This window comes from Mixophyes fleayi, chromosome 7 (assembly GCF_038048845.1).
Source record: "Mixophyes fleayi isolate aMixFle1 chromosome 7, aMixFle1.hap1, whole genome shotgun sequence".
Classification (NCBI taxonomy): domain Eukaryota; kingdom Metazoa; phylum Chordata; class Amphibia; order Anura; family Limnodynastidae; genus Mixophyes; species Mixophyes fleayi.
Genome location: NC_134408.1, coordinates 145,622,149 through 145,647,067, shown reverse-complemented (window position 1 = coordinate 145,647,067; position 24,919 = coordinate 145,622,149). Strand labels below are relative to the sequence as shown.

General features: G+C 42.9%; 1 protein-coding gene and 1 long non-coding RNA gene across 2 annotated transcripts in view; one reads left to right on the top strand and one right to left on the bottom strand.

Moving 5' to 3' along the window:
- Positions 1-24,919, top strand: part of LOC142097088 (uncharacterized) — a 52,900-nt gene that overhangs the window by 7,881 nt on the left and 20,100 nt on the right. The gene's annotated exons all lie outside the window — the stretch shown is intronic.
- On the bottom strand, positions 56-24,891 carry LOC142097087 (uncharacterized). Its single transcript, XM_075178681.1, has 3 exons — positions 24,167-24,891; positions 2,563-2,723; positions 56-876 (listed from the first exon to the last, which is right to left on the bottom strand). Exons 1-3 carry the CDS (start codon positions 24,504-24,506, stop codon positions 595-597), a joined length of 783 nt encoding a protein of 260 aa, XP_075034782.1. The 5' UTR covers positions 24,507-24,891; the 3' UTR covers positions 56-594.

The window sequence follows — 24,919 nt, the reverse complement described above, 5'->3', positions numbered from 1 at the left end:
TATACCAGAAAAATAATAGCTGGAATCTGATTGATTGCTACGGGCAACACCCCTACTTTTTCTTTTTACAAGGTTTGATAAATCTCCCCCAAGTCTTCTGATTAATTGTGACCCACTGGCCATGGCTAACCAAAATGATTGCTACCCATGTTACTTTTCCTAGTAGTTTTAGTAATTCTACCCCCAGAACTCCAGATTCAAGATATGACCTATTGCCTGAGATTTAACATCCTGATGACAGTGTGACACGTCTGCTTAGGGGTGACGATACCTTCATAGCAATTTAGATTTGTGTTCTGGAGCAGAGAATAGTTCCCTTTCGGCTGCAACATCTTAAATATTTTTAATGAGCGCATTGTACGTCAGAAGATCACACGTCAGACGTTCACTCCTATGGAGCCAACTTGTGTACCCCTAACATACACCCCATCCTCTGTCTACTCCCACCCAGATAACCCCTGCAGATAATTAGTTAAATACATATAAATTAAATATATCCAGCCTCTACATTTTTAGGAATACTATTGTCCATCATAAATAAATAAACTGGAGGTTGGGCTTCCTGTGGCCCGTAGTCCATGTGTATATGTCTCATTATGGAGAGGGCATGGTAGCACTCTCTTCTTCAGAGCAAAACGATTCTGGACTGTAGCTCAGCTGGGCTGTATGTCGTAAGATGTCTGAGCTCCTGTCCGCACTTTGAAACTCCACATCCTCTTCTTCATCCTCTTCTTCCTCATCCTCTTCGTCTCGACCATCTTTGGTCAGTGTTTCCTCCACTGATCTCTGTCTGTCCGCTTTGCTGGTGGGTCCCTGATCTTTCACTTTCCGACTTCTCTTCCACTTCATCCTGCGGTTCTGAAACCAGATCTTTACCTGGGAAGAGATTAGATGAAGATTACTTATATATAATAAGTATTTATATTCATCAAATTATTATTTAGAATTTGTCATTTCCTTTAATATCTATGGGCAGCACGGTGGCTCAGTGGTTAGCACTTCTGCCTCACAGCACTGAGGTCATGAGTTCAATTCCCGACCATAGCCTTATCTGTGTGGAGTTTGTATGTTCTCCCCGTGTTTGCGTGGGTTTCATCCGGGTGCTCGGGTTTCCTCCCACACCCCAAAAATATACTACTAGGTTAATTGGCTGCTAACAACTTGACCCTAGTCTCTCTGTCTGTGTGTGTGTGTGTTAGGGGATTTAGACTGTAAGCTCCAATGGGGCAGGGAATTGATGTGAGTGAGCGCTGCAGAATTGGTGGTGCTATATAAATAGCTGATGATGATTCTCTTTTAACTTATAATAAAATACAGTTTTCTGGATAGAATTATTAAAAGGCTCATTATAGGAAGTGTTTGGAGTATATCAACATTTTTGATAACTTTTCAATGATTATTAACCATATATTTTAAATAAAGGACTGTCATTATTAAAAATAATGGGAAAAAGCACCGTTGCTGTTTTCATGCAATTTGTCTTGAGTAATTTCCAGTGACGACCACAAGAGGGCGCACCTAAATCTGCAGTAGCAGCCTGCAGCAGGTCTATATAGCAGCCCAGGAACTCTGATATTACTACTTATAATATACCATAGGGCACGTATTTATCCCTGACTAATGATACCTGTGTATTGTACATACAGGGCCTGAGTCATTAAGGAGAGTAAGGTAAAAAAAAAAAAAGGAGTAAATGTTGTCCGGGACAAACCATGTTATAATGCAAGGGGTTCAAATTATTTTATTATTTTGCACATAAGTTAAATTCTGTATGGTTTTTCATCTAGCACACAAATTCTTGATAGTTTTTTTTTTTTTACACTGAAAGTTAAAGTTTATCTAGGCCATTCCCTACTCTAAATATAAATCTGTCTCCACATTTTAAATTTGCCTCCCCCTCCAATGCAATGTGGTTTTGCCCGGGTGCAAAGTTGCTCCTTTTTTATGCTTTGCTCTCCTTAATGACTTAGGCCCACTGTGTATTATGTGAAATATATGATATTAGTAAACACTTTGCATAAACTGGTGACACACATGCAGATTTTGTTGGCCAATTGGTCAATGTCAGGCCTTTCTCCCGGATGGCAGCCTCAGTGACGCAATTCACTGCAAATTGTTCTATTTTGGCAACACCCACTGCAGTTATTTGACTGAGTCACTGTGAAACTGGGGCTGGCCCAAACTAACGTTGATCTGAGGCACCTCTCCCATTTAACCTCCCCTCCTGGAGATCCCAGGATCATAAATGTGGAAAGTATGACCTGGGCAGCCATTTTGTGAGCTGAACCAATATTCAACCTCAACTTCAATTTACTAGGAACATCACAGAGGCATGAGGTACAAAGTGCCTCATACTTCAGTGAAGTACTTCCCAATGAATTCATAGGCTGCATTGTCATTTATATTGACTCAACTGACAAAATGGCTGCCTCAAGGTAATTTGGGGTTAAGGATTTTCAGTGAAAGTAAATAGGACAGTCCCTGACAGACAAATGTCAGTCCTGTATATGCAGATGATAAGTATATACGTTGGTAATAAAGCCCTCTGCCTACGTGTCTCACCTGGGTCTCAGTAAGCATGAGGGAAGTTGCCACCTCAAAGCGCTTTGGTCGTGACAGATACTTGTTGAGTTTGAACTGATTTTCCAGTTCAAGCAGCTGTTGGCTGGTGAAGGCGGTACGAGGGCGCCGGCACTTGCCCATTAATCCGGGCTGAGCGGAGGCTGCGGACAAGAAGAGACACCAGAATCATTACATAGTACTGCTCCAACCAACACACTAACGAAACAGATCCGACCTTAATAAATAAATCGATGCAGCTCAGGGGCAAACGCAGGATTTGTAGAGGGGGGTTTCCACACCACGCCGCCAGTGGGCGTGACCAGAATGCATGGGGGTGTGGCTATAATTTTAGACAGTGCTTGGCTGCTCTCCAACTCTTCCTATCCCCATAATATACAAGGGCAGTGCTGCGTGCACTACTGTTAGGTGCACGCAGCTCTCCCTTTTCAAGCAGAACTGTGTGAAGCGGGGGCAGGGTCCAGCCACCTCAATTATACAGTGCCCCAGGCTTGGGGGGGGGGGGGTTTCCAGGCACAGGAACCTCCCCACCCCCACCTCGGTTTGCCTATGCAGCTTTCATCAAATCAAAATTCAGTTTTGCAGTTCTCCACGTTTTCTAAGAAATGTTTTGCATAGTAAATCGTTATGTTCTATGAAGATGTTGGAACAGGCACAGATCTCTCTGGAGGTAATTAAACTAAGGGGTCTATTTATTAAGTGGTGAAAAGCCAGAATGCTGGCGTTAAGGGTCAACATTGGACAAATCTGAAATGTAAACACTCAGGGCCTGAGTGTTTAAGGAGAGCAAAGCATAAAAAAGGAGTAACTTTGCACCTGGGCAAAACCATGTTGCAATGGAGGGGGAGGTAAATTTAAGATGTGAGAACAGATTTATAGTTGGGGTAGGTAGGGCATGTCCTAGATTAACTTTAAGTTTCAGTGTAAAAATAAAGCTATCACGTATTTGTGTGCTACATGGAAAAACAGCCAGTATTTAACTTGTGTGCAAAATAGTAAGCTAATTTACACTCCTTGCATTGTAACATGGTTTGTCCTGGATAACAGTTACTCACTCAGTCCCTTAATAAGCAAAGTGATTTCACTTTACCTAGGAGACTGCAAGCCTATCCCTCAGACATATGTATGCGGAAGCTTATGCAAACTGCACCCGCACTAAACAGGCGACATTTCAGCAAAGAAAAGGGGCAGAGAGATGCTAGATGTAGCTTGTTAAGTATACTAATTCAATAATGGCAGCTACAGTATTTTATTTAGCTGTGTAATACACAATCTTAGACATATCCATAAATATTAATAGTTTAGTTGTTCTTCATTTGCGGACATATATATAATTTGTAAAAGACGCGTTATAAAATGTCACTTAATCCACACTTAATTCACAGTGACGGCTTCATGTATTGACATACAAAGTGCATACACACTTCACTCATCCGTTCCCGTGAGAGACGGAGAGTTGGGAAAAGTGTCAGAAGAGATCAAGAAAGAAATAAAAGATTTGTCAAATAGTCGCCTGGATCTCAAACACCGCAGCAAATAGAGGAAGAGGCCATCATTGCAACACAGTGACTGCGCACAATGGCCAGGACTTAACATGTGTGAGATTCACACCTAATGATAATATTTACATGGGCAGCAAATTTCCCTTTCATATGTACTGTGAGTTACTGCACTCTGAACCCGCTCGCTGCCATCCAGATAAGGCTGTGTAAACAATTCTATAAACTGGGTGTCTATCTCTGTTTGTAGACCAATCATTAGTTATTAGACAGCCGATAAGGACAGCTTGTGTCTATTGATTGTCGGAGCCTAAAGCGTTTATTAATTTAGCTGGGTTTGGCACTGAGTAATCCACTGCCTTCTGTTCCAGTGTTGGCTCTCTACTACAGTGCTGCTTGGAGATACACTAGTTCTCATTAAGAGGTCGGTACCTATGTAGGGAAAACACGCACATAAGAAAACTATATATGTATATGTTGTGTCTCAAGGCGGGTCCAGTTCACAAACGGGAGCGTTTGCGCTAAACATACGGCGTAACAAGTGTGTACAATTATGCAGTGATGCGTTTCTACAGTGTTAGTAGTAAATGCTAAAATAGCATTGCCCTAAAATCATACTTGCCTACTCTCCCAGAATTTCCGGGAGTCCCGGAAGAGTAGGCAAACCTAAAAAATGCTGAAATTCACGGCATTGAATATCAGGAGGGGGGGGGGGCAGGCGGGTTAATTGCGTCAGTAAGCCCTGCCCTTCGCTATTCAATGCCGTGAATTTCGTCATTTTATAGTAGGGGGTGGAGCTATAGTGACGCAAAGACATCACCACACCCCCTCCTACCCCTGTCACTTGGTTTGTCCTCCAGTGGGATCTCCCGGAGTCACAAAGTCAGCAGTATGCCTGAAATTCAATTCAGTTAAATACAAATGTTGTTATCCTGTTTAAAAATCCCGTGGGAATCTTCTTTCCTGCAGTAGTCTGGATTTAAATGTCAAGTCATATCATTGAGCCTATCCTATAACCTACTGTAACAGATAGAACTCCTAAATATATAATAAGTAAAACTATGTTTTGCAGTGATATTTGTGTATTTAAGTGCACAACTAGCAGCCTTTAATACTGTAGTTATACATAATAAGTTGTATTACAACAGGAGTGATTTTTCTTTAAGTCATGTTTGTCTCAGAAGAAAGTTTGAGACGATCAAAGTCAGAGTAGAGCAGAATGGACATATGAAGTCATTGGCCGACGGGCAACACCCGCTAAAGGTCCTTGTAATCAGACCACCCAACAAATAACCGAATGAACCAGATTGTCTATAATGTGTTTGGCCAAATTAGATACAGATCCAACAATTTGTTATATGATGTGTGAGCATCATACAACACTTGATAAATACAAGTAAAACCACATAGACCTGAAGATATCTTAATATTGCAATATTTTCCACAAGTCGCCTTCGTGGCGAGACAACACGTTCAGTTCCTATTGGCAAAACTCACATTCAGCCGACTGATGACATTTAACATGTTGAGGTTCTAGAACAAGTCCACACTGTAACATATATGTTTATGACAGTACAGATAGCTGTGTTAATCTGACAATTATATATACATCCAGGTAACTCTCTTCAGTAATCATTGCTACTTGTTAAACATTGATAGGTAAAACAGAACACTGTGTATTCAGGGACAAGGCTTTACTACGTGAAACATGATACACTTATTGTTTTCTGTCTTCCGATCTACAGGATGAATGTAATCAGGTCATTAATTGCTGGTGTTAATAGCGCACGGCTCCGTGTACGGCAGACGGCGAACGCCAGGCAGGACTGAGGCTCTTTGTTTGGTGGATGTTTTAATGGCCAAACCAGCCAGTTTGTCCCGGCTATAGTTAGCTGCGTATATAACGATGCTGTTCATTGAGGTGTGACTATCGCCTATTCATAGTAAGCCATCGATTCACTGGGAACTAGGACTGAGGCACAAACTAGTGATCTCACTGAGGCATGAGGCACTTTGTATTGATTCTCCTTTCAACCATAGCTCTATTTATCAATAATAAAATTAATCACATATATTTTTTTAGCCGTAGTTACAGTAAACATGTACCTAAAAAAATGCTCCCACATCTGCCCTTACATCTTTACATCATCAAAATTTGGAGGGGAGGGGGGGGGGCATGCAGTCCATGTCTCCCCACTCTGCTCTTCACAGTGAAGCCTTGTTTTGGATTCCCTGTGCCTGCGCTGAAATGATAGTGGTAGGATCCACTGCTTGTTGCAGCTACGGCCCAGGCTCATCTCCGGGCGCTATATCCGATCCACCCCCAGCCACAGCGACAGTTCAGCCACTGCTCACTACTGAAATTATTAAACCACTGCACACATCAGGCCTGATCCATTAAGGAAAGTAAATCCCAATACGTGCCGTATTTTGCATTAAATTGTACTGCACATGAACCATACCATACGCCAGTGAACCCAGCAACGTCCAATTCATCTTCAAACGCAAACGACCATTTACTACAGCCTACAGTTTCATGGGCAGAACAGGGAGGGGACTGAGCTGATGCACGTAATCAATGTATAGGGCAGTCATGCCAAGGTCAAGCGCGCGCATCAATGTCTGATTCACGTGTTTTTCAACCATATCACTTGCACCAGCAACAGGTCGGGTGTAAATGCTGAAAGATAGTGATGTGGGCTGTGTATACAGCTAGAACTTGTGTTTGCAAATCAGCAGCAACTGTAAAAATATATTTTCTCCTTCATCCACTCTGGGGGACACTGCTACCATGGGGGTTGTATGAGGGCGCATGGAGTTGGCACTTAAATAGTTAACAACTAAGTTTGCCGCTGACTCCTCCCCTCTGCAACCTCTGCAACCCCACAGACCCCAGTTTTGTTTAAGTGCCCAAGGAGTTGGGCTGGGTTTAGTACTGCTTAGCAGTACTTTCTGCTTAGGTTTAGATTTTATTATTTGTATTAGATTATTGGTATGAGTGTAGGATGTATGGATGTATTTCACATTTTTTTCCTCACATGTTTCAAAATGGAGCAATGCTCCGTTTTCCTTTAAAAAAATAGTAGAAGAAGAATATTTATAAAAGACCGCACAGCTCAGTGTGGTGTTTATTGATCGAGAGCAGTGACAGCGCTAAGCGACTGTCACTGCACCGTCCCGACGGGTCCGGCGCTGCCACAGGCAGAGAGCGCCGCACTCCGTCCGAGGACTGGACATACTGGGAGATACCAAGTCCCCCGCTGAGGCGGAGGGGGGACTTGGCTCACATAGAGCCCTAGGAAGGATTCCGAAGGGGCATTGATACAGGAGCACAACGCAGTGCGGCAGCCTGGGCTGATAGAGGCTTCCTATGGGCATTTGAACCATCAGACAGCGGGGAGTGAGTGAGAGACTCTCCCCCTGTCAGTGGTATGCTCCGAGGGGGGGTATATTCGCACCTTTTCCTGTCATCGCAGTCGGACTTCAGAGGCAGCTCAGAGAGCTCTACTGCTGCTGGCTGCTCCTCACAAGTCCTCCTTGTGTCAGCTCAGTACCCCATAGGGGATATATATTAAAAAAAAAACACTAGTGTTGGGAGTGTAAAGGAGACCCCCCCCCCTCTCTGCTGATTGGTACACTCCAAAGGCGGGAAATCAGAGGATCCTGACTGACATAATGGAGAATCATCTGCTGCTGACCTCTCTTCACTGACAATCGCAAGTACCCCAGTTGTTTATGATATAAGTCAGCAGAGTTTTATATATATATATATATATATGTTTGTTTATGTATATATATATGTGTTTACAAAAGGCATGTAGTGTTATAACTAGACTCTATCTGCATTTAGGTGATTTTATACCATATCTTCCACTTTTACATTATTATTACCACAGATATCTATATTACTGTTATGAGGCTATTATTAGCCAGAGTCAGAACTAGTCATTATTTTACTGTATTTTTATCTGTGAAAGTTGCCTCATCTATTTCTTGAAAAAAAAATAAATAAAAGAAAATAAATATAATGTCTGATAAGAACAAGAATTATTGTGCAGAATTTTATAGCTGTTCACAACCTGTCAGATGATCTGTGGGGTACAGAGACCGGGGGCTGTTAGTGCTCAGTGTGACCCCGTCCTCAGCAGTAAGTACCTCACTGGGGGGTAACTAGTTACTGAGGGTCCTTGTGGTAATATAGAGAAGACTGTCTCTATATATATATATATATATATATATATATATATCTACATCCAGTTTAGAGTTTTATTATAGAAGGATCTAAAGTTAATGCAGACAGTATTTTACATGAGTGCTCAGTAAATGATTATGAGACATAATTTTATTATTCAGAGATTAGTTTCCATACTGTTTTGAGGCATTAGCCAGGATCAAAACAAACGTGATTTTACTATTATCTCTGTGGTCTGATTGTTTATGGCCTGTCTGTTTCTTTTTAAATAATAATATATAAAAACTGAGGAGGATCATGTTATATCCCTATAGGACTGTTCCCCCTTCACAGATTGGTCTGTTCATTGGAGCCAATTCACAGAACTGGACAGTAAACAGTTGAAGAAACTCCTGAGCAGTTTTACCTCACAGACACTGATCAGTATATACTGTGTGTGACTGACAGGCTGCTCTCTATCAGCAGTATATACTGTGTGTGACTGACAGGCTGCTCTCTATCAGCAGTATATACTGTGTGTAACTGACAGGCTGCTCTCTATCAGCAGTATATACTGTGTGTGACTGACAGGCTGCTCTCTATCACCAGTATATACTGTGTGTGACTGACAGGCTGCTCTCTATCAGCAGTATATACTGTGTGTGACTGACAGGCTGCTCTCTATCAGCAGTATATACTGTGTGTGACTGACAGACTGCTCTCTATCAGCAGTATATACTGTGTGTGACTGACAGGCTGCTCTCTATCAGCAGTATATACTGTGTGTGACTGACAGGCTGCTCTCTATCAGCAGTATATACTGTGTGTGACTGACAGGCTGCTCTCTATCAGCAGTATATACTGTGTGTGACTGACAGGCTGCTCTCTATCAGCAGTATATACTGTGTGTGACTGACAGGTTGCTCTCTATCAGCAGTATATACTGTGTGTGACTGACAGGCTGCTCTCTATCAGCAGTATATACTGTGTGTGACTGACAGGCTGCTCTCTATCAGTAGTATATACTGTGTGTGACTGACAGGCTGCTCTCTATCAGCAGTATATACTGTGTGTGACTGACAGGCTGCTCTCTATCACCAGTATATACTGTGTGTGACTGACAGGCTGCTCTCTATCAGTAGTATATACTGTGTGTGACTGACAGGCTGCTCTCTATCACCAGTATATACTGTGTGTGACTGACGGGCTGCTCTCTATCAGCAGTATATACTGTGTGTGACTGACAGGCTGCTCTCTATCAGTAGTATATACTGTGTGTGACTGACAGGCTGCTCTCTATCAGCAGTATATACTGTGTGTGACTGACAGGCTGCTCTCTATCAGTAGTATATACTGTGTGTGACTGACAGGCTGCTCTCTATCAGCAGTATATACTGTGTGTGACTGACAGGCTGCTCTCTATCACCAGTATATACTGTGTGTGACTGACAGGCTGCTCTCTATCACCAGTATATACTGTGTGTAACTGACAGGCTGATCTCTATCAGCAGTATATACTGTGTGTGACTGACAGGCTGCTCTCTATCAGCAGTATATTCTGTGTGTGACTGACAGGCTGCTCTCTATCAGTAGTATATACTGTGTGTGACTGACAGGCTGCTCTCTATCAGCAGTATATACTGTGTGTGACTGACAGGCTGCTCTCTATCACCAGTATATACTGTGTGTAACTGACAGGCTGCTCTCTATCACCAGTATATACTGTGTGTGACTGACAGGCTGCTCTCTATCACCAGTATATACTGTGTGTAACTGACAGGCTGATCTCTATCAGCAGTATATACTGTGTGTGACTGACAGGCTGCTCTCTATCAGTAGTATATACTGTGTGTGACTGACAGGCTGCTCTCTATCAGTAGTATATACTGTGTGTGACTGACAGGCTGCTCTCTATCAGCAGTATATACTGTGTGTGACTGACAGGCTGCTCTCTATCAGCAGTATATACTGTGTGTGACTGACAGGCTGCTCTCTATCAGTAGTATATACTGTGTGTGACTGACAGGCTGCTCTCTATCAGCAGTATATACTGTGTGTGACTGACAGGCTGCTCTCTATCAGCAGTATATACTGTGTGTGACTGACAGGCTGCTCTCTATCAGCAGTATATACTGTGTGTGACTGACAGGCTGCTCTCTATTAGTAGTATATACTGTGTGTGACTGACAGGCTGCTCTCTATCAGTAGTATATACTGTGTGTGACTGACAGGCTGCTCTCTATCAGCAGTATATACTGTGTGTGACTGACAGGCTGCTCTCTATCAGCAGTATATACTGTGTGTGACTGACAGGCTGCTCTCTATCAGCAGTATATACTGTGTGTGACTGACAGGCTGATCTCTATCAGCAGTATATACTGTGTGTGACTGACAGGCTGATCTCTATCAGTAGTATATACTGTGTGTGACTGACAGGCTGCTCTCTATCAGCAGTATATACTGTGTGTGACTGACAGGCTGCTCTCTATCAGCAGTATATACTGTGTGTAACTGACAGGCTGCTCTCTATCAGCAGTATATACTGTGTGTGACTCACAGGCTGCATTCTATCAGCGGGTACTCTGCCGTAGACCTGGTTCTGGAGGGACGAGTACCTTACATCAGTTTTGCCTTACACATATCTGTACAAATATATTTCTGTAGAACATTTACTAATTCCTTCACATAGTTATCAACTTATTGTTGAGATTCTACTATTGTGAGGATTATTCTGTTATATATATATATATTTATATATTGAAACAGGACTGTGTTGGGTAGTATGATTAGCCATGCAACCGGAGGTGAAGTTACTTTACTGCCGGTGAATGCCCCTAATTCACGAACTAAGTTTTGGGTCTTTTTGGAAATCCTTTCTTGTGAACACGGGCTATTAAGTTCAGCCCGCCAATAGAGGTACTCTCTTTGCAATTCAAGGACAGTTGCAAACGGGTAGAGATGCTTACTCTAGAAGATGTCCGAATTCCAAGATCTTAAAATAAAATTTAAAAAAAAAATACTAATCCGCATGACGGGACCTTCCTCTCCTCACGACTGTGGAGGTAGGTGGTCACCTACAATTATTGAAATATCAGTGGGCGGTGTACACCTAAGATATTTGGAACTTGGGGATCATGTCCAGAGTGACAGAAACATCGGGGGCTTTATTCAAACCTGTTCTTGGTGCCCCAACAGGACGGTTCATTTCGATCATTTCTAAACCTCAAGGGGCTAAACCAACATCTACGAGTAGACAAGTTTCGGATGGGATCAGTCCTTTGTTTATACAGTAGGAAACTCCCATTATCAATTGAGGGCTTTCCCCTTTGGCTTTCCACAGCCCAGAGAGTTTTCACAAAGATTATGGCGGTAATGGCAGAACGTTTACGTGTCTTGGGAGAGAACATTATTTCGCATTTGGACTATTTTCTCCTCAAAGACTTATCAGGTCCTTTTCTCTATTAGCATCTGACCCTGTCTATTCAAATTCTGGAGCAACACGGTTGAATAATCAATTATTCCAGATCCCAGTTGATGTCCTCACATAGGATGAGATTTCTAGGATTAATAATGGACACAACTTTTCAGAAGTTTTTTTTCCAGAACCTTCTCTACAGATCCCTACAACTCTTTGTACGGTTAATCCTGAGTCACCCTGGTCCTTCCATGCGCTTGGGCATGGGGAATTCTAAGGTTGATGGTATCTATGTTCGAAACCCTCCCATACGGTTGTTTCCACTCTCGCACATTCCATTGGAATCTACTAAGACATTGGTCGTGTTCCCCTTTTTCATCTGATGACCCAAGGAATCAGACTCTCCAGGGAGACTTGTCAACCTCTGAAATGGTGGCTAGTTCAAGAGCTTCTGATGATGGGCCAATCTTTTGTCCTGTGGTCTTGGATTCTGGTGGCCACAGATGCTAGTCTGAAGGGCTGGGGAGCTGTTGTTCTCCAGCTTCGTCTCCAGGGTCTTTGGAAAGACAGGGAGTCGCCTCGGTCCATAGATGTTCTCGAGCTAAGAGCCATGCTGTTAGCCCTCCAGGGAGCTCAGTCTCTCCTTCAAGGAAAACCAGTCCACCTCCAATCCTTCAATGTCACTGCAGTGGCATATGTAAATTGCCAAGGAGGAACAAGAAGTGCAGAAGCAATGCAGGTAGTGGAACAGGTCTTCAGCATTTTCACTGCTGTCCCAGAGTTTTACATTTTTCTGTCCTCTGTGTTTCTGCCGGAGCCCTGCACAGCAGCTGTGTCTCACTTTGTGATATCTCCGGCTCCTTTCACTCATGTACTGGCTGAGGCTTCCCAGGCCATAGATAGTACCATCAGTAATTATCCGATCATGTTAAGCAGCTATTAATTGCTGCACAGTGACAAGGGACGGGCTACTGAGACGGAGGGAGAAATGAGATAGTAAGAACAACTGCAGCTCCAACAATTAAACAACAGATCCTTTTGTACAGAGCGTTATCTATACAAAATATATCTCAAATGTACACTTCTAAAAGTTATGCTTTAAATGTAAATAAAATGATGTGTAGTGGCAGTGTGCCTTTAAATGTAGATAATCCTATAACTCTTCCAATATAAAATATACAAATGAATATTCTACAGAAAAGTGTTAAATAAATATTTACAAAAGTAAAGTAATAAATACCTTTCTGTACACACATCCATAACAATAATCTCAGACAAATAACAAATTGGGAACAAATAACATAATGACTTTGAGATGCCAGCACACACACATTGCACGCCCTGTAGGCAAACTCACATGTAATACACAATCTACACACACCCGGATGACACATTTGTGGTTAGCTAGTAGGAGACCACTTTTCTTTTAATACTGAGCTTTGTATTCCCGTCTGAGAGCTCTTCACCCGGGCTAATGGGGCATGAGAGAGACCCTCCCCTTATATCACTTCAACAGGACACTAAGAACACCAGCAAGTTCCTACTATTCACTCAGGACAATGAGGCCAAACACTCAGCCCCCGCACAATTAGCCGGGGTATTGTCCTTCCTTCTGCCACACTTCATCCGTGGACTCCCAGGGGGTGATGTCAAATTCATTTCTGCCACCTTCACCCTTCCACTGCCAGAAGGAGAAACAAGGATGAACATCTTATTCAACCGGTACTAGGTCACTTTATACATATTCATAAAACATGACTTTTGTAAACTGGTGTCAAGCTGTTAACCTCGTAGGGGTAAAAAATCGTCCCGGTATGGTCAAAATGTTTAACCTAGATTAGGCCTGTAGGCCAGTGTTACGGTGACGTCTTATGTGATAAGAGCCCAGTGTGGACCCTTGTTGTGTCACATCCTGAATATGTTTGTTTTATACTAGTCTGTTACCAAATAACTATGCACTAAAGTCCCAATTGATGATTAATTGGCAACATTTACACAAAATTTCCTGCGTACGATACTTAGGAACAAGTAAATATAGCTGAGATGTCGGCTCCACCTTCCACAGAGAACACAGTCTTCTTATATAGCAGTGCAAGGGCCAAATTCGGCCCTTCGAGCCTTCACCTGGGGCCCCAGCTCCTCCCTGGTTTATTGTCAGATCTGTTTGTTATAGCTTGTAACACTTGTTTATATAGCCTGCTGATATGTTATTACTTACAGTAAGGGCGTGCCTACGCAAATGCGGCTAAATCAAGTTCAGCCGTGTATATACGTGTTTTTTGGCCGTATCCTCTGCACCAGCTACAGGGCGTAAGTGCCGACTGATAGTGATGACTACAGGTATCATCATCATCACCATTTATTTATATAGCGCCACTGATTCCGCAGCGCTGTACAGAGAACTCACTCACATCAGTCCCTGCCCTATTGGAGCTTACCGTCTAAATTCCCTAACATACACAGACATACAGAGAGAGAGAGAGAGACTAGGGTCAATTTTGATAGCAGCCAATTAACCTACCAGTATGTTTTTGGAGTGTGGGAGGAAACTGGAGCACCCGGAGGAAACCCACGCAAACACGGGGAGAACATACAAACTCCACACAGATAAGGCCATGGTCAGGAATTGAACTCATGACCCCAGCGCTGTGAGGCAGAAGTGCTAACCACTTAGCCATGCTAGAACATGTGTTTTCAAGTTAGAGAAACTATAAAAATGCATTTTATATACTCATTAAAAACATCCTGATCTATGTATTTAATCTACAAAAAAAATAAAACATTTTTTTTTTTTTTTAAAGATGTCTGTCTACATTCGGCAAGTAACGTATAGCCAGAGCATACTTATACTCAGATTCAAATGGAAACGTTTCTTGAGATCCGCTTGTATTTGAATATGGGCTTACGTGCATACAAGTTATGTGCGGGATTTTAAAATGCAGTTTGTGTTCGCGTCACGTTCAAAGATGAGTCAGGCCCTGGACGGACAGATGGACCAGGACTATCCAATGTGAAACTAAAATAAACTGTACGACTATACTATTTGTTTAGACTTATTATGCTCTTGATATTGAAAGAGTAGCTTAAAGGATAGATACGGATAACATTCTTTATCTGTTCTTATTCTCCAGTATTGAAGAGGATAAGGTTATGGCACCATAATTATTTAGTGCCACCGCAATACAATAAGACAAAGAGAGAGGAGTTTACAGCTTGTCATCTACCCAGCACAAAGCCGGCACTTAACGTGACAATTTATGGCTGCCAAGCCCACTCGCTCCTAATTTAATGAAACGTCCTTGGGAAACGAACAGATGGAATAAGAGAGTGCTAAATGTCAGCTCCTTGGGATAGGATGGATTACATTGATTGGGTTTCTCAGTATCAGTCAATAGGGCTAATTTACTAACATTCCACTTAGGTACAGGATTTGCATTCAACTATAGCAACCAATCAGACACTTGCTTTCATTGTCTAACTTGCTCTAGACAGATAAAAAGCTAATTGCTGATTGGTTGTTATTGTCTCCTATAGCTCTATTAGTAAACTGCAGGTTTAAAAAGAGGAGGTGTTGCCTATAGCAACCAATCAGATTCTAGTTATCATTTATTTAGTACATTCTACAAAATGACAGCTAGAATCTGATTGGTTGCTATAGGCAACATCTCCACTTTTTCAAACCCACAGTTTAGTAAATATACCCCTTAGTGTCCTTAACCTCTGAGATACCTTTCTGCTTATCTTGTATACAACACTTTACTCTGTCTTCATTCAGACACATAACGGCAATAAATTTCTGCCTATACAATCCTGTTTTCCACAAAGTTTTTCAGAGGTACGGGGAGTTTTATTAATAGCTATGCCATTAACTGCAGCCCACATATGAGACAGTGACCATCATCCTTTTATTCATCAGACAGTGACTTCAAATGTGGGCAGTTCTGAGTTTTTCTTCATTTCTTTAAGTTTTATCGATGCTGATGGCGAACGTTTTTGTTGCTGATGTTCCAGATTAATAATTAAAAATATGGAATTTAGAAACCATTTTCCTTAAGATTGAGACTTAACACTACTCTATCCTTGAAAATGTACAAGAAACGCTCTTGGTACAGTAGCGAATGAAGGTCTCCAGTCCTTCTGGCCTCTAGAAGACTAGTAAATGAGAAGCATTTGCAAATTTAGCCTTTCCCCCTCCACCCCTTCAGACATAGAGGTGTAGGTGACTTATTGGATCTTGCAATGATATATCTGGCTTGACAGACAGCAGATATATTTAGTACCTGAGAGAACTACGCTTTCTTTGGCCAAACAGGTGTCAGTGCCACCACCCCTGGCTTCTCTTGCTTGATTTTCGCTAGTAGTTTTGCTATTGGAGACCGCAGAGAGAAGACATACCCTAGTCTGAATTTCCAGGACCCTCTCAGTGCACCCACCATCACATCCACAGTTTGAGAAAATACTTACCACCTTTGTTTATGTCATTGTGGCGCATTTGAGGTTTCCAGTACTTGTCCACTATGAACTGAACATTCCGGAGATTGATGATACCTCTTGGTCTGCCCATTGAAGAACTTTTGTTGCTTCATTCATCATGGACCAATTTTTTGTGCCTCTCTGATGGTTGATGAACAGCACAACTGTCCTGTTGTCTATTTGTGAGCGGCTATGAATAATCGCATGCTGGAAGGCTTAAATCCCCCAGCACACGGCCTTCAGCTCCAGAAGCTTTGTAAGGGGAATACTTTTCGTCATCACTCCGCCCTCCCTGGGATAAATTCTCCACAAGGTGATTATATTGCTCTGGATCACCCTCATATTGAATTGAGCCCAAGATAATAATTGGATAAATGATGTAAACATTCCCAGCACTGCCATGCATGTTCTTCTAGAAGGTCGCCTTTGATTGGCTAGCTCTTTGACTTCTGTCCTTATTTTCGCTAGTCTCTGTTGAGTCAGACTGATCCTTGCTTTGAGTCTATAATCATTCCTAGGAACTGCCTTGTTGTGGATGGTGTTAAATGACTTTTCTCGCAATTGATAAACCGTTCATTATATATTGGGAGGCTTAGAAAAACGTTGTCTAGGTAAGGGTATAATTTGATCTCTTGGTGCCTCAGTTGAGCTAGTACGAATGCCAAAACATTAATAAAAGAGTAGATAGTCCAAAGCGGAGGCTTGTGAATTGAAAGGGTCACTTTAAGAAACGTAGCCGTAGAAAATTCTTATGGGCTTTTAAGATAGGGATATGCAAGTGAGGGTCCTTTAAATCTATGGTGGTCATGAAATTCCCTGGTTCTATGGCTGCCAGGTCAGACCTTAGAGACTCTGTCTGAAACTGCTTTGCTTTGAGAACCAAGACCATTCAGAAACCCCTGAACTGTTTTTCTTAAGAAACAAGTGGGAATAAACACCTGACTCTCTTTCCGCTAAGGGGACGGGAACCTCTGAAATTACTTAGTTGTTTAGGAGTCACGCCGGGCTCTCTAAGAGAGCTGTCTTCTTATCCCCTACTTCTGGGTTCTAAATTTGTGTCTACTGGGATTACTGTGAGCTCCAGTGAACCGCCATAAGTCTCCAGTTCAGGTCTAGATTGGTTTGAGCAGAACAAGCTTTCCTACTACTAGCTGATATTCTCTGGAACCCCCTTATTTAAATGTGAGGAGTATTCAGCCTTTGCTTAGAGTCTCTCTAAGGAGAACTTGAAGAAGAGATTTGATTGATCACCACAGGTTTTAATAAGGAATTATTAAACACGTTTGGATTACATAATTAAATCTTGCTTGAAGTCTACTAGATTCATTTTAAAGGGTCTAATTTAGCAAGAGGCGAGTTTCATGCTTGGAACTCGAAGGTGAAGTTTCCGAGTGGATAATCATACTTTGTCAGCCAGAACTAATTTAGGGACTGCTCCCCTTCTTTTGTCAGTAGGTGTTGTAACAAAGAGAAGACTTTGCTAAATTTGCCTTGAACTTGATCCAGACAGGGTTACTGTGGGCAAACTCTGCCCAAGGCAAGAGATCTACCCAATAATGATCGTGGCTGGCCTTAATGAAGATCCTCAAAAAAGGTTTAGAGATCTTGATTTGCCTGTTGAATTGAGGATAGTACGCAGTACAGTTCATGATGAAGCTCTTGCAGACAGTCCTCTGGAAGTTGGACATGAATTGTACTGCACTGGAATGGAAGAGATCTCCAGAGGGCAACCATGCGGGTGAAGGGTTTCCTTAATAAAGAAGTCAGCTAATGTAGAGGCAGTCGGAAGCTGCTTCAAAGGAATAAAATGGGCTGCTTTAGGAAAACAGTCAGTTACAAACCAAATGATGTTGTAATCTCTGCTAAGAAGTAGAACCGTAATAAAATCCACTGATATGTGGGACCAAGGTTTATCTGGAACTGATAAAGGAGGCCAGGGACCGAAAGGTTTCTGCCAGGGAATTTTGTGTTGTGCACAGACAGAGCAATGGAAAAATATATTTTGCTATAAATATATACCAAACAAGCACAGTTAGCAAATCTCCCAGAATGTCAGGATTTTGTATGTATTAATTCAACCAAGGATGGAGGAAGACACGCCCCTTGGCAAGAGCAAGACACACCCACTTGTAACAATGCACAGCGATACACACGGCTCCTCGGTGTTACTTGCACAATCTCTCTGAAAAAATAGTCAAGTGTGCCCACAAGTTAATACATGATAATGCATATATAGACTCCTGTAAATAAACTATATAAGTGAATTATGATGTCATTGCTTGTAATTTGTGAGTTATGATGTCTCAGCCTAAGCCTTGTGCTTTTATATAGTGACAGAACTCCCCTTAGGTTTATAATATCTATAGATTTTACAGCACAAATTGTATTATCCCATATATTATGATTATTTTTTTTAACTTCATGACCATTCCCTTTTAAGCTATGGTTTTTCTGATTTGTGTAAGACTAAAGTGATAATAAAACTTTTAATTTTCCAATATTGAACGAAGTAACAGTAATTACCTCCCCTTATAATTATCAGGACACAAAGTTCTGATTTGTAGTTCCTGTTTTTAGTATCTGTCATTTCAATGGGTGACAAATTAACTTCTATAATCCTAATCAAACAATTATCGTGGACCCACTCATTACTGGGAGAAGATTTAAAATCCACTTACACAACACACTGAAATGATGCTTGGTACCACTGATTGTTCTGTGCAAATATACCTCTGTCTCATTATATGTGGATGTATACACAGTCCGCACACAAGAGCTGTTAATATGAGAGCACACAGATCACTAACAATAATGTCACGTAGCAATTATAGAGCAATCCATCACCTGTCACCTACACACACAGTGGAGGCAGCCATTCTGTGGGAGGGATCAATACTGATGAAAACACAGCCTATGAATTCACTAGGAACCAGTGACGACATCACTGAGAATGCAGCCTATCCATTCACTAGGAACCAGTGACGACATCACTGAGAATGCAGCCTATCCATTCACTAGGAACCAGTGACCTCACAGAGAATGCAGCCTATCCATTCACTAGGAGCCAGTGACCTCACTGAGAATGCAGCCTATCCATTCACTAGGAACCAGTGACATCACTGAGTGTGCAGCCTATCCATTCACTATGTACCAGAGAATGCAGCCTATTCAGTCACTAGGAACCAGTGACATCACTGAGAATGCAGCCTATCCATTCACTAGGAACCATTTACATCACTGAGTGTGCAGCCTATCCATTCACTAGGAGCCAGTGACATCACTGTCAAAGTACATTTGAGTAATGATTTAGCACACACAATGGTAGTATCACAATGTGCTTCAGAGATTTCAGTAACAAAATAGACTTTATCCTCTTAAGTACTGGTTCCTTCCATAGCTGCCGAAACGGGCGTGACCACAATTTTTTTTTGGCTCCTCCCACTACACAGGCAGGCTGTAGCCCTTTGTATCAAAGCCTTGAACCTGTAGAGGGGGTGGAGGGCGTAAAGAGGGTGTAGCACACACTTCATTCCCTGTCATGACCTGTGATAAAGGTTTCCATTATCTTATCAGGTGTATAAATCGTTGGTGGAGTCTGATGTGGGCGATGGTAATGTTTACTGATGTTACTCTTATCACAATTTAAAAATGTTAAAGGATCTTGCCCCTAGATAACGTAGTCTTAGGTCTCTTCCTCACCAGCATTTTCCAAACAGAACACAACTGCTAGAGGAGTAAATAAGAGACCCATTAAACTCTGTGTGACGCCATGCGCCAGCACGGTGGCTCAGTGGTTAGCAGTTCTGCCTCACAGCACTGGGGTCATGAGTTCAATTCCCGACCATGGCCTTATCTGTGTGGAATTTGTATGTTTGTTTGCGTGGGTTTCCTTCGGGTGCTCCGGTTTCCTCCCACACTCCAAAAACATACTGGTAGGTTAATTGGCTACTATCAAAAATTTACCCTAGTCTGTGTGTGTGTGTGTGTGTGTGTGTGTGTGTGTGTGTATAGTAGGGAATTTAGACTGTAAGCCCCAATGGGGCAGGGACTGATGTGAGTGAGTTCTCTGTACAGCGCTGCGGAATCAGTGGCGCTATATAAATAAATGATGATGATGATGATGATGTCTATACTCCACCTTATGAGACTACTGTAAGCAGAGCACAGATCCCACTATAAGGGCAATCTTATACTGAAAATGAATTAACAATAAATATTATATTTTTGTTTTAGTAGAATAAAGGTACTCTGATAGCTAATGATACTTTATTGCTTGGGTATTGGTACTATGGCAACTAATATTCATATTAATTAAAGCAAATGAGGGTTATGTTTTGTTGAACACTTATCACAGTTAATGGAAAAATTACTTATCAACCGTTTCACCTCCAAGGTGCACACTGTAGAGACAGACAGACAGTGGCCATTTTTCCCGCAGGTGATAACTCAATTATCACACAGTTCACCAGTATTTCTTTAATCACGCACAAGTGAGACACTTGTTTCTACAGACAGAAATCCTGAAAACATGACCTGTTGGTAGTCCTTGAGGACTGAACTTGGACACCTCTGGTTTAAATGTTCTTGTAGACAAACTTATTTTTTTTACTTTTCATCTGCCTGTCTTAGTTTTATACTTTGACAAAGATAAGTACTCCCATAAGTTATATAATTTCCATGACAGTGACTTTTCTCCACGCAAAATCTTTGAAAATCATTGAAACTGTTGATGAACCCAAATTAACGAGAAGAGAAAGACTGTTTCACCTTATTTGAGATCTAAAGCGACGTATGGTGTAGATTTTATGCCTTCAAATGTCAGGTCTGTCGCTGTTTTTCATTTAAGAATTCTAGGATCTCTAATATTCATAATACATCCTTTATAAAAAGTTAATTGTCTGGCTGTGTATTCAGAAGGACGGGGGTACAATCATATTCTCTGTATATGCGTACTTCATCATTTGAATGGATGGGCAGAATATATTGCTATAGCATGTATAGTGCTGATAACTGCAAAGCAATAGCTTACTGATACATTTGTTCAACAGTTACATGATCATTATTTATATGGTCGACACCATAATATAGACAGGGTTGGAAAGTCGACAATAATAACATTGACAGTATTATTAGGTTGACAAATTTAATGTAGACAGTATTATTAGATGGTCAATAACATTACTAACTCTGTCGCTAACAATATCCATATAATGCTGAGACATTCGAATTGTTGTTCTAATAATACTGTCTACATTTCAGTTGTTGGCGCAATGTTTTCGACTTTCTGAATGGCAGCAAAATGAATGTTTAGCTGTCGACCACACGATCCATTCAGTAATTCTGTTGTATATGGCGGCGCCAGCTGTGTATTAGCTGGAGCCAAAGCTGGTTGTGTAGTAGGCTAAGCTGGCACCAGCAGTCTGTTAAGTCAAGGTGTTGGCACTGCGGTTGGGGTGATGGTGTAAGCTGCGCGGGGAACATAAGAAGAGAGTCTGCTTTACAGCTATTAAGGCTGTGTGTTGGGTGCGTTTACAGACCCTCCATTAAAGGATGAGGGCGTCGGTTGTAATTTACGGGCGAGGTGACTGGTTGACAGGCTGCCAACCTCTTATCAGTAGGTGAGTGTGACACCTTGGTAGAGTATTGTAGTGATGTTGGTGTAGTTAGTGGCAAGGAGCCATGCCATGCAGTACAGAGGCAGCATGTATCCATGTGCCAGGGCAAAAGGTTCACACTGAGGGACAGGCTCAGATGGCTGGGGTAAGTGTCAGGGACTCAAGAGATACGAAACGTTGCTGATAATGTAAATGGGAACATGGCTCAAATGTAATTTGAAAAGCTATGTGTTATGGAGTGATGGTGCCAGTTGGGTATAAGTAGGTTATAGGAACGGCCGGGTATAATGATGTCAGTGTGCCAGGAGGGTATATGGAGGTTATATTGAGAGCCGGGTATAATGATGTTAGTGTGCCAGGAGGGTATATGGAGGTTATATTGAGAGCCGGGTATAATGATGTTAGTGTGCCAGGAGGGTATAAGGAGGTTATAGTGACGGCCGGGTATAATGATGTCAGTGTGCCAGGAGGGTATAAGGAGGTTATAGTGACGGCCGGGTATAACGATGCCAGTGTGATAGGAGGGTATAATGATGTCAGTGTGCCAGCTGGGTATAAGGAGGTTATAGTGACGGCCAGCTATAATGAAGTCAGTGTGCCAGGAGGGTATAAGGAGGTTATAGTGACGGCCGGGTATAATAATGTCAGTGTGCCAGGAGGGTATAAGGAGGTTATAGTGACGGCCGGGTATAACGATGCCAGTGTGATAAGAGGGTATAATGATGTCAGTGTGCCAGCTGGGTATAAGGAGGTTATAGTGAAGGCCAGCTATAATGAAGTCAGTGTGCCAGCTGGGTATAATGATGTTAATGTGCCAGGAGGGTATAAGGAGGTTAATGTGCCAGGAGGGTATAACGATGTTAATGTGCCAGGAGGGTATAAGGAGGTTAATGTGCCAGGAGGGTATAAGGAGGTGAGAGAACAATGACCCCAGCACTGCACCAGCGACTGCCCGGCTGACGTTCCTCAGTACACACAGCCAAGGACTATATACAATGTCCTCTGACCTCCTTCGCTCTCTCTGACCTCCTCAGGAACACTCAATTAAACTGTTGGCATTTACTTAAATTGATTATCACTGAGGAACAAGAACGGCTCATTGTCTAATCCCTGAAGGGCTATTATCAGTCACTACTCACAGACTGGTAGATTAATGTCAGGGCAGCAGGTCACAGGCTCCTCGTCAGACCACCTACCTGTTACACAGTGATCAGGTGCACAGAGACACCTACCTGTTACACAGTGATCAGGTGCCAGAGGCACCTACCTGTTACACAGTGATCAGGTGCCAGAGACACCTACCTGTTACACAGTGATCAGGTGCCAGAGACACCTACCTGTTACACAGTGATCAGGTGCCAGAGACACCTACCTGTTACACAACAACCAGGTGCACAGAGATACCTACCTGTTACACAGTGATCAGGTGCCAGAGACACCTACCTGTTACACTGTGATCAGGTGCCAGAGGCACCTACCTGTTACACTGTGATCAGGTGCACAGTGACACCTACCTGTTACACAATAACCAGGTGCACTGTGACACCTACCTGTTACACAGGGATCACAGAGACACCTACCTGTTACACAGTGATCAGGTGCTAGAGTCACCTACCTGTTACACAGTGATCAGGTGCCAGAGGCACCTACCTGTTACACTGTGATCAGGTGCACTGTGACACCTACCTGTTACACAGGGATCACAGAGACACCTACCTGTTTCACAGTGATCAGGGGTGCACAGAGACACCTACCTGTTACACAGTAATCAGGTGCACAGAGACACCTACCTGTTACACGGTGATCAGGGGTGCACAGAGACACCTACCTGTTACACAGGGATCAGGGGTGCACAGAGACACCTACCTGTTACACAGTGATCAGCGGTGCCCAGAGACACCTACCTGTTACACAGGGATCACAGAGACACCTACCTGTTTCACAGTGATCAGGGGTGCACAGAGACACCTACCTGTTACACAGTAATCAGGTGCACAGAGACACCTACCTGTTACACGGTGATCAGGGGTGCACAGAGACACCTACCTGTTACACAGGGATCAGGGGTGCACAGAGACACCTACCTGTTACACGGTGATCAGCGGTGCCCAGAGACACCTACCTGTTACACAGGGATCAGGGGTGCACAGAGACACCTACCTGTTACACAGGGATCAGGGGTGCACAGAGACACCTACCTGTTACACAGGGATCAGGGGTGCACAGAGACACCTACCTGTTACACAGACACATCTATCTACCTGTTACACGGACTTTAGTAACTAGATCAGCAGAATCACACGGTTTTATATTACAAATCACCATAAATCTATACACAACGACAAATCCCTGGTGCTATATAAAATACCCCCACAGCCCCTCCCATGCTCGGGTGCCACCCCCTGGTACTCACGGTGCAGGTCGGGACCACGGTGCAGAAGCATCCCAGCCCTGAGCCAGTGTTCCAGGGGCAATGATGCTGCCTTAATGTGCTCTGGTCCTGGGGCAGGAACCCCCGTGAAGCCGCTGTAGGCGAAGTGTGGGTGCGCCGTGCCCAGGGTGGGCAGGTGGTACAGAGGCGCTGGGTACAGTCCATGCAGAGGCAGAAAGCTTGCCTTGGGGTACAGCTGTGACACTGGCGCGGATTGGGACACAGCCGGCTCCCTGCCCTGGTAAGGAAACAGGCGGGGGCGCTCTTCAGCCAGGAGGGCATCAATTCGGAACTTGTGGGAGTTCTCCATTGCTTTCTGCATTGCTGAAGAGCTACAAACACTGAGCAAGGTGAGTAGCCCTGGTCCAGGCTTGCGGCAGGTGGCTGTAGACGGTCACTTAATGAAATAGATGGTAAGCTTCGTGGTCTAATAATTGCTTTAGCTGGCCTGGGCTAACACATCTTTGACCCAGAGGGGTAAGTAAAGGGGTATTTGCTGTGTAGATCCCTCACCCTCTTCCTTCTAATCCAGGGGATCCCAACTTCTAAACTCTCCAGGCCAGATATAGGCAGTGATAAAAGTTGATGATTGCCGGATCCTGGGTGATCACCTTCTGTCCTCTCTCTCCTGATTCTTTCTCAGCCTCTGCCTCATAGTTCTCAGTCCTGGATCTTGGTCCCAGCTTCGGATTGGTCCTCAGACAATTACCTCATCACCCCTTCACTAAATGGCAG

Excerpts from the sequence above, each read along its gene's own strand:
- LOC142097087 (XM_075178681.1), bottom strand. The coding sequence starts at position 24,506 with ATGCAGAAAGCAATGGAGAACTCCCACAAGTTCCGAATTGATGCCCTC. Across the intron at positions 2,724-24,166 it reads CCGTGGTCCCGACCTGCACC|CCTCCGCTCAGCCCGGATTA; the intron begins GTGAGTACCAGG and ends TCTTGTCCGCAG. Across the intron at positions 877-2,562 it reads TCATGCTTACTGAGACCCAG|GTAAAGATCTGGTTTCAGAA; the intron begins GTGAGACACGTA and ends ATCTCTTCCCAG.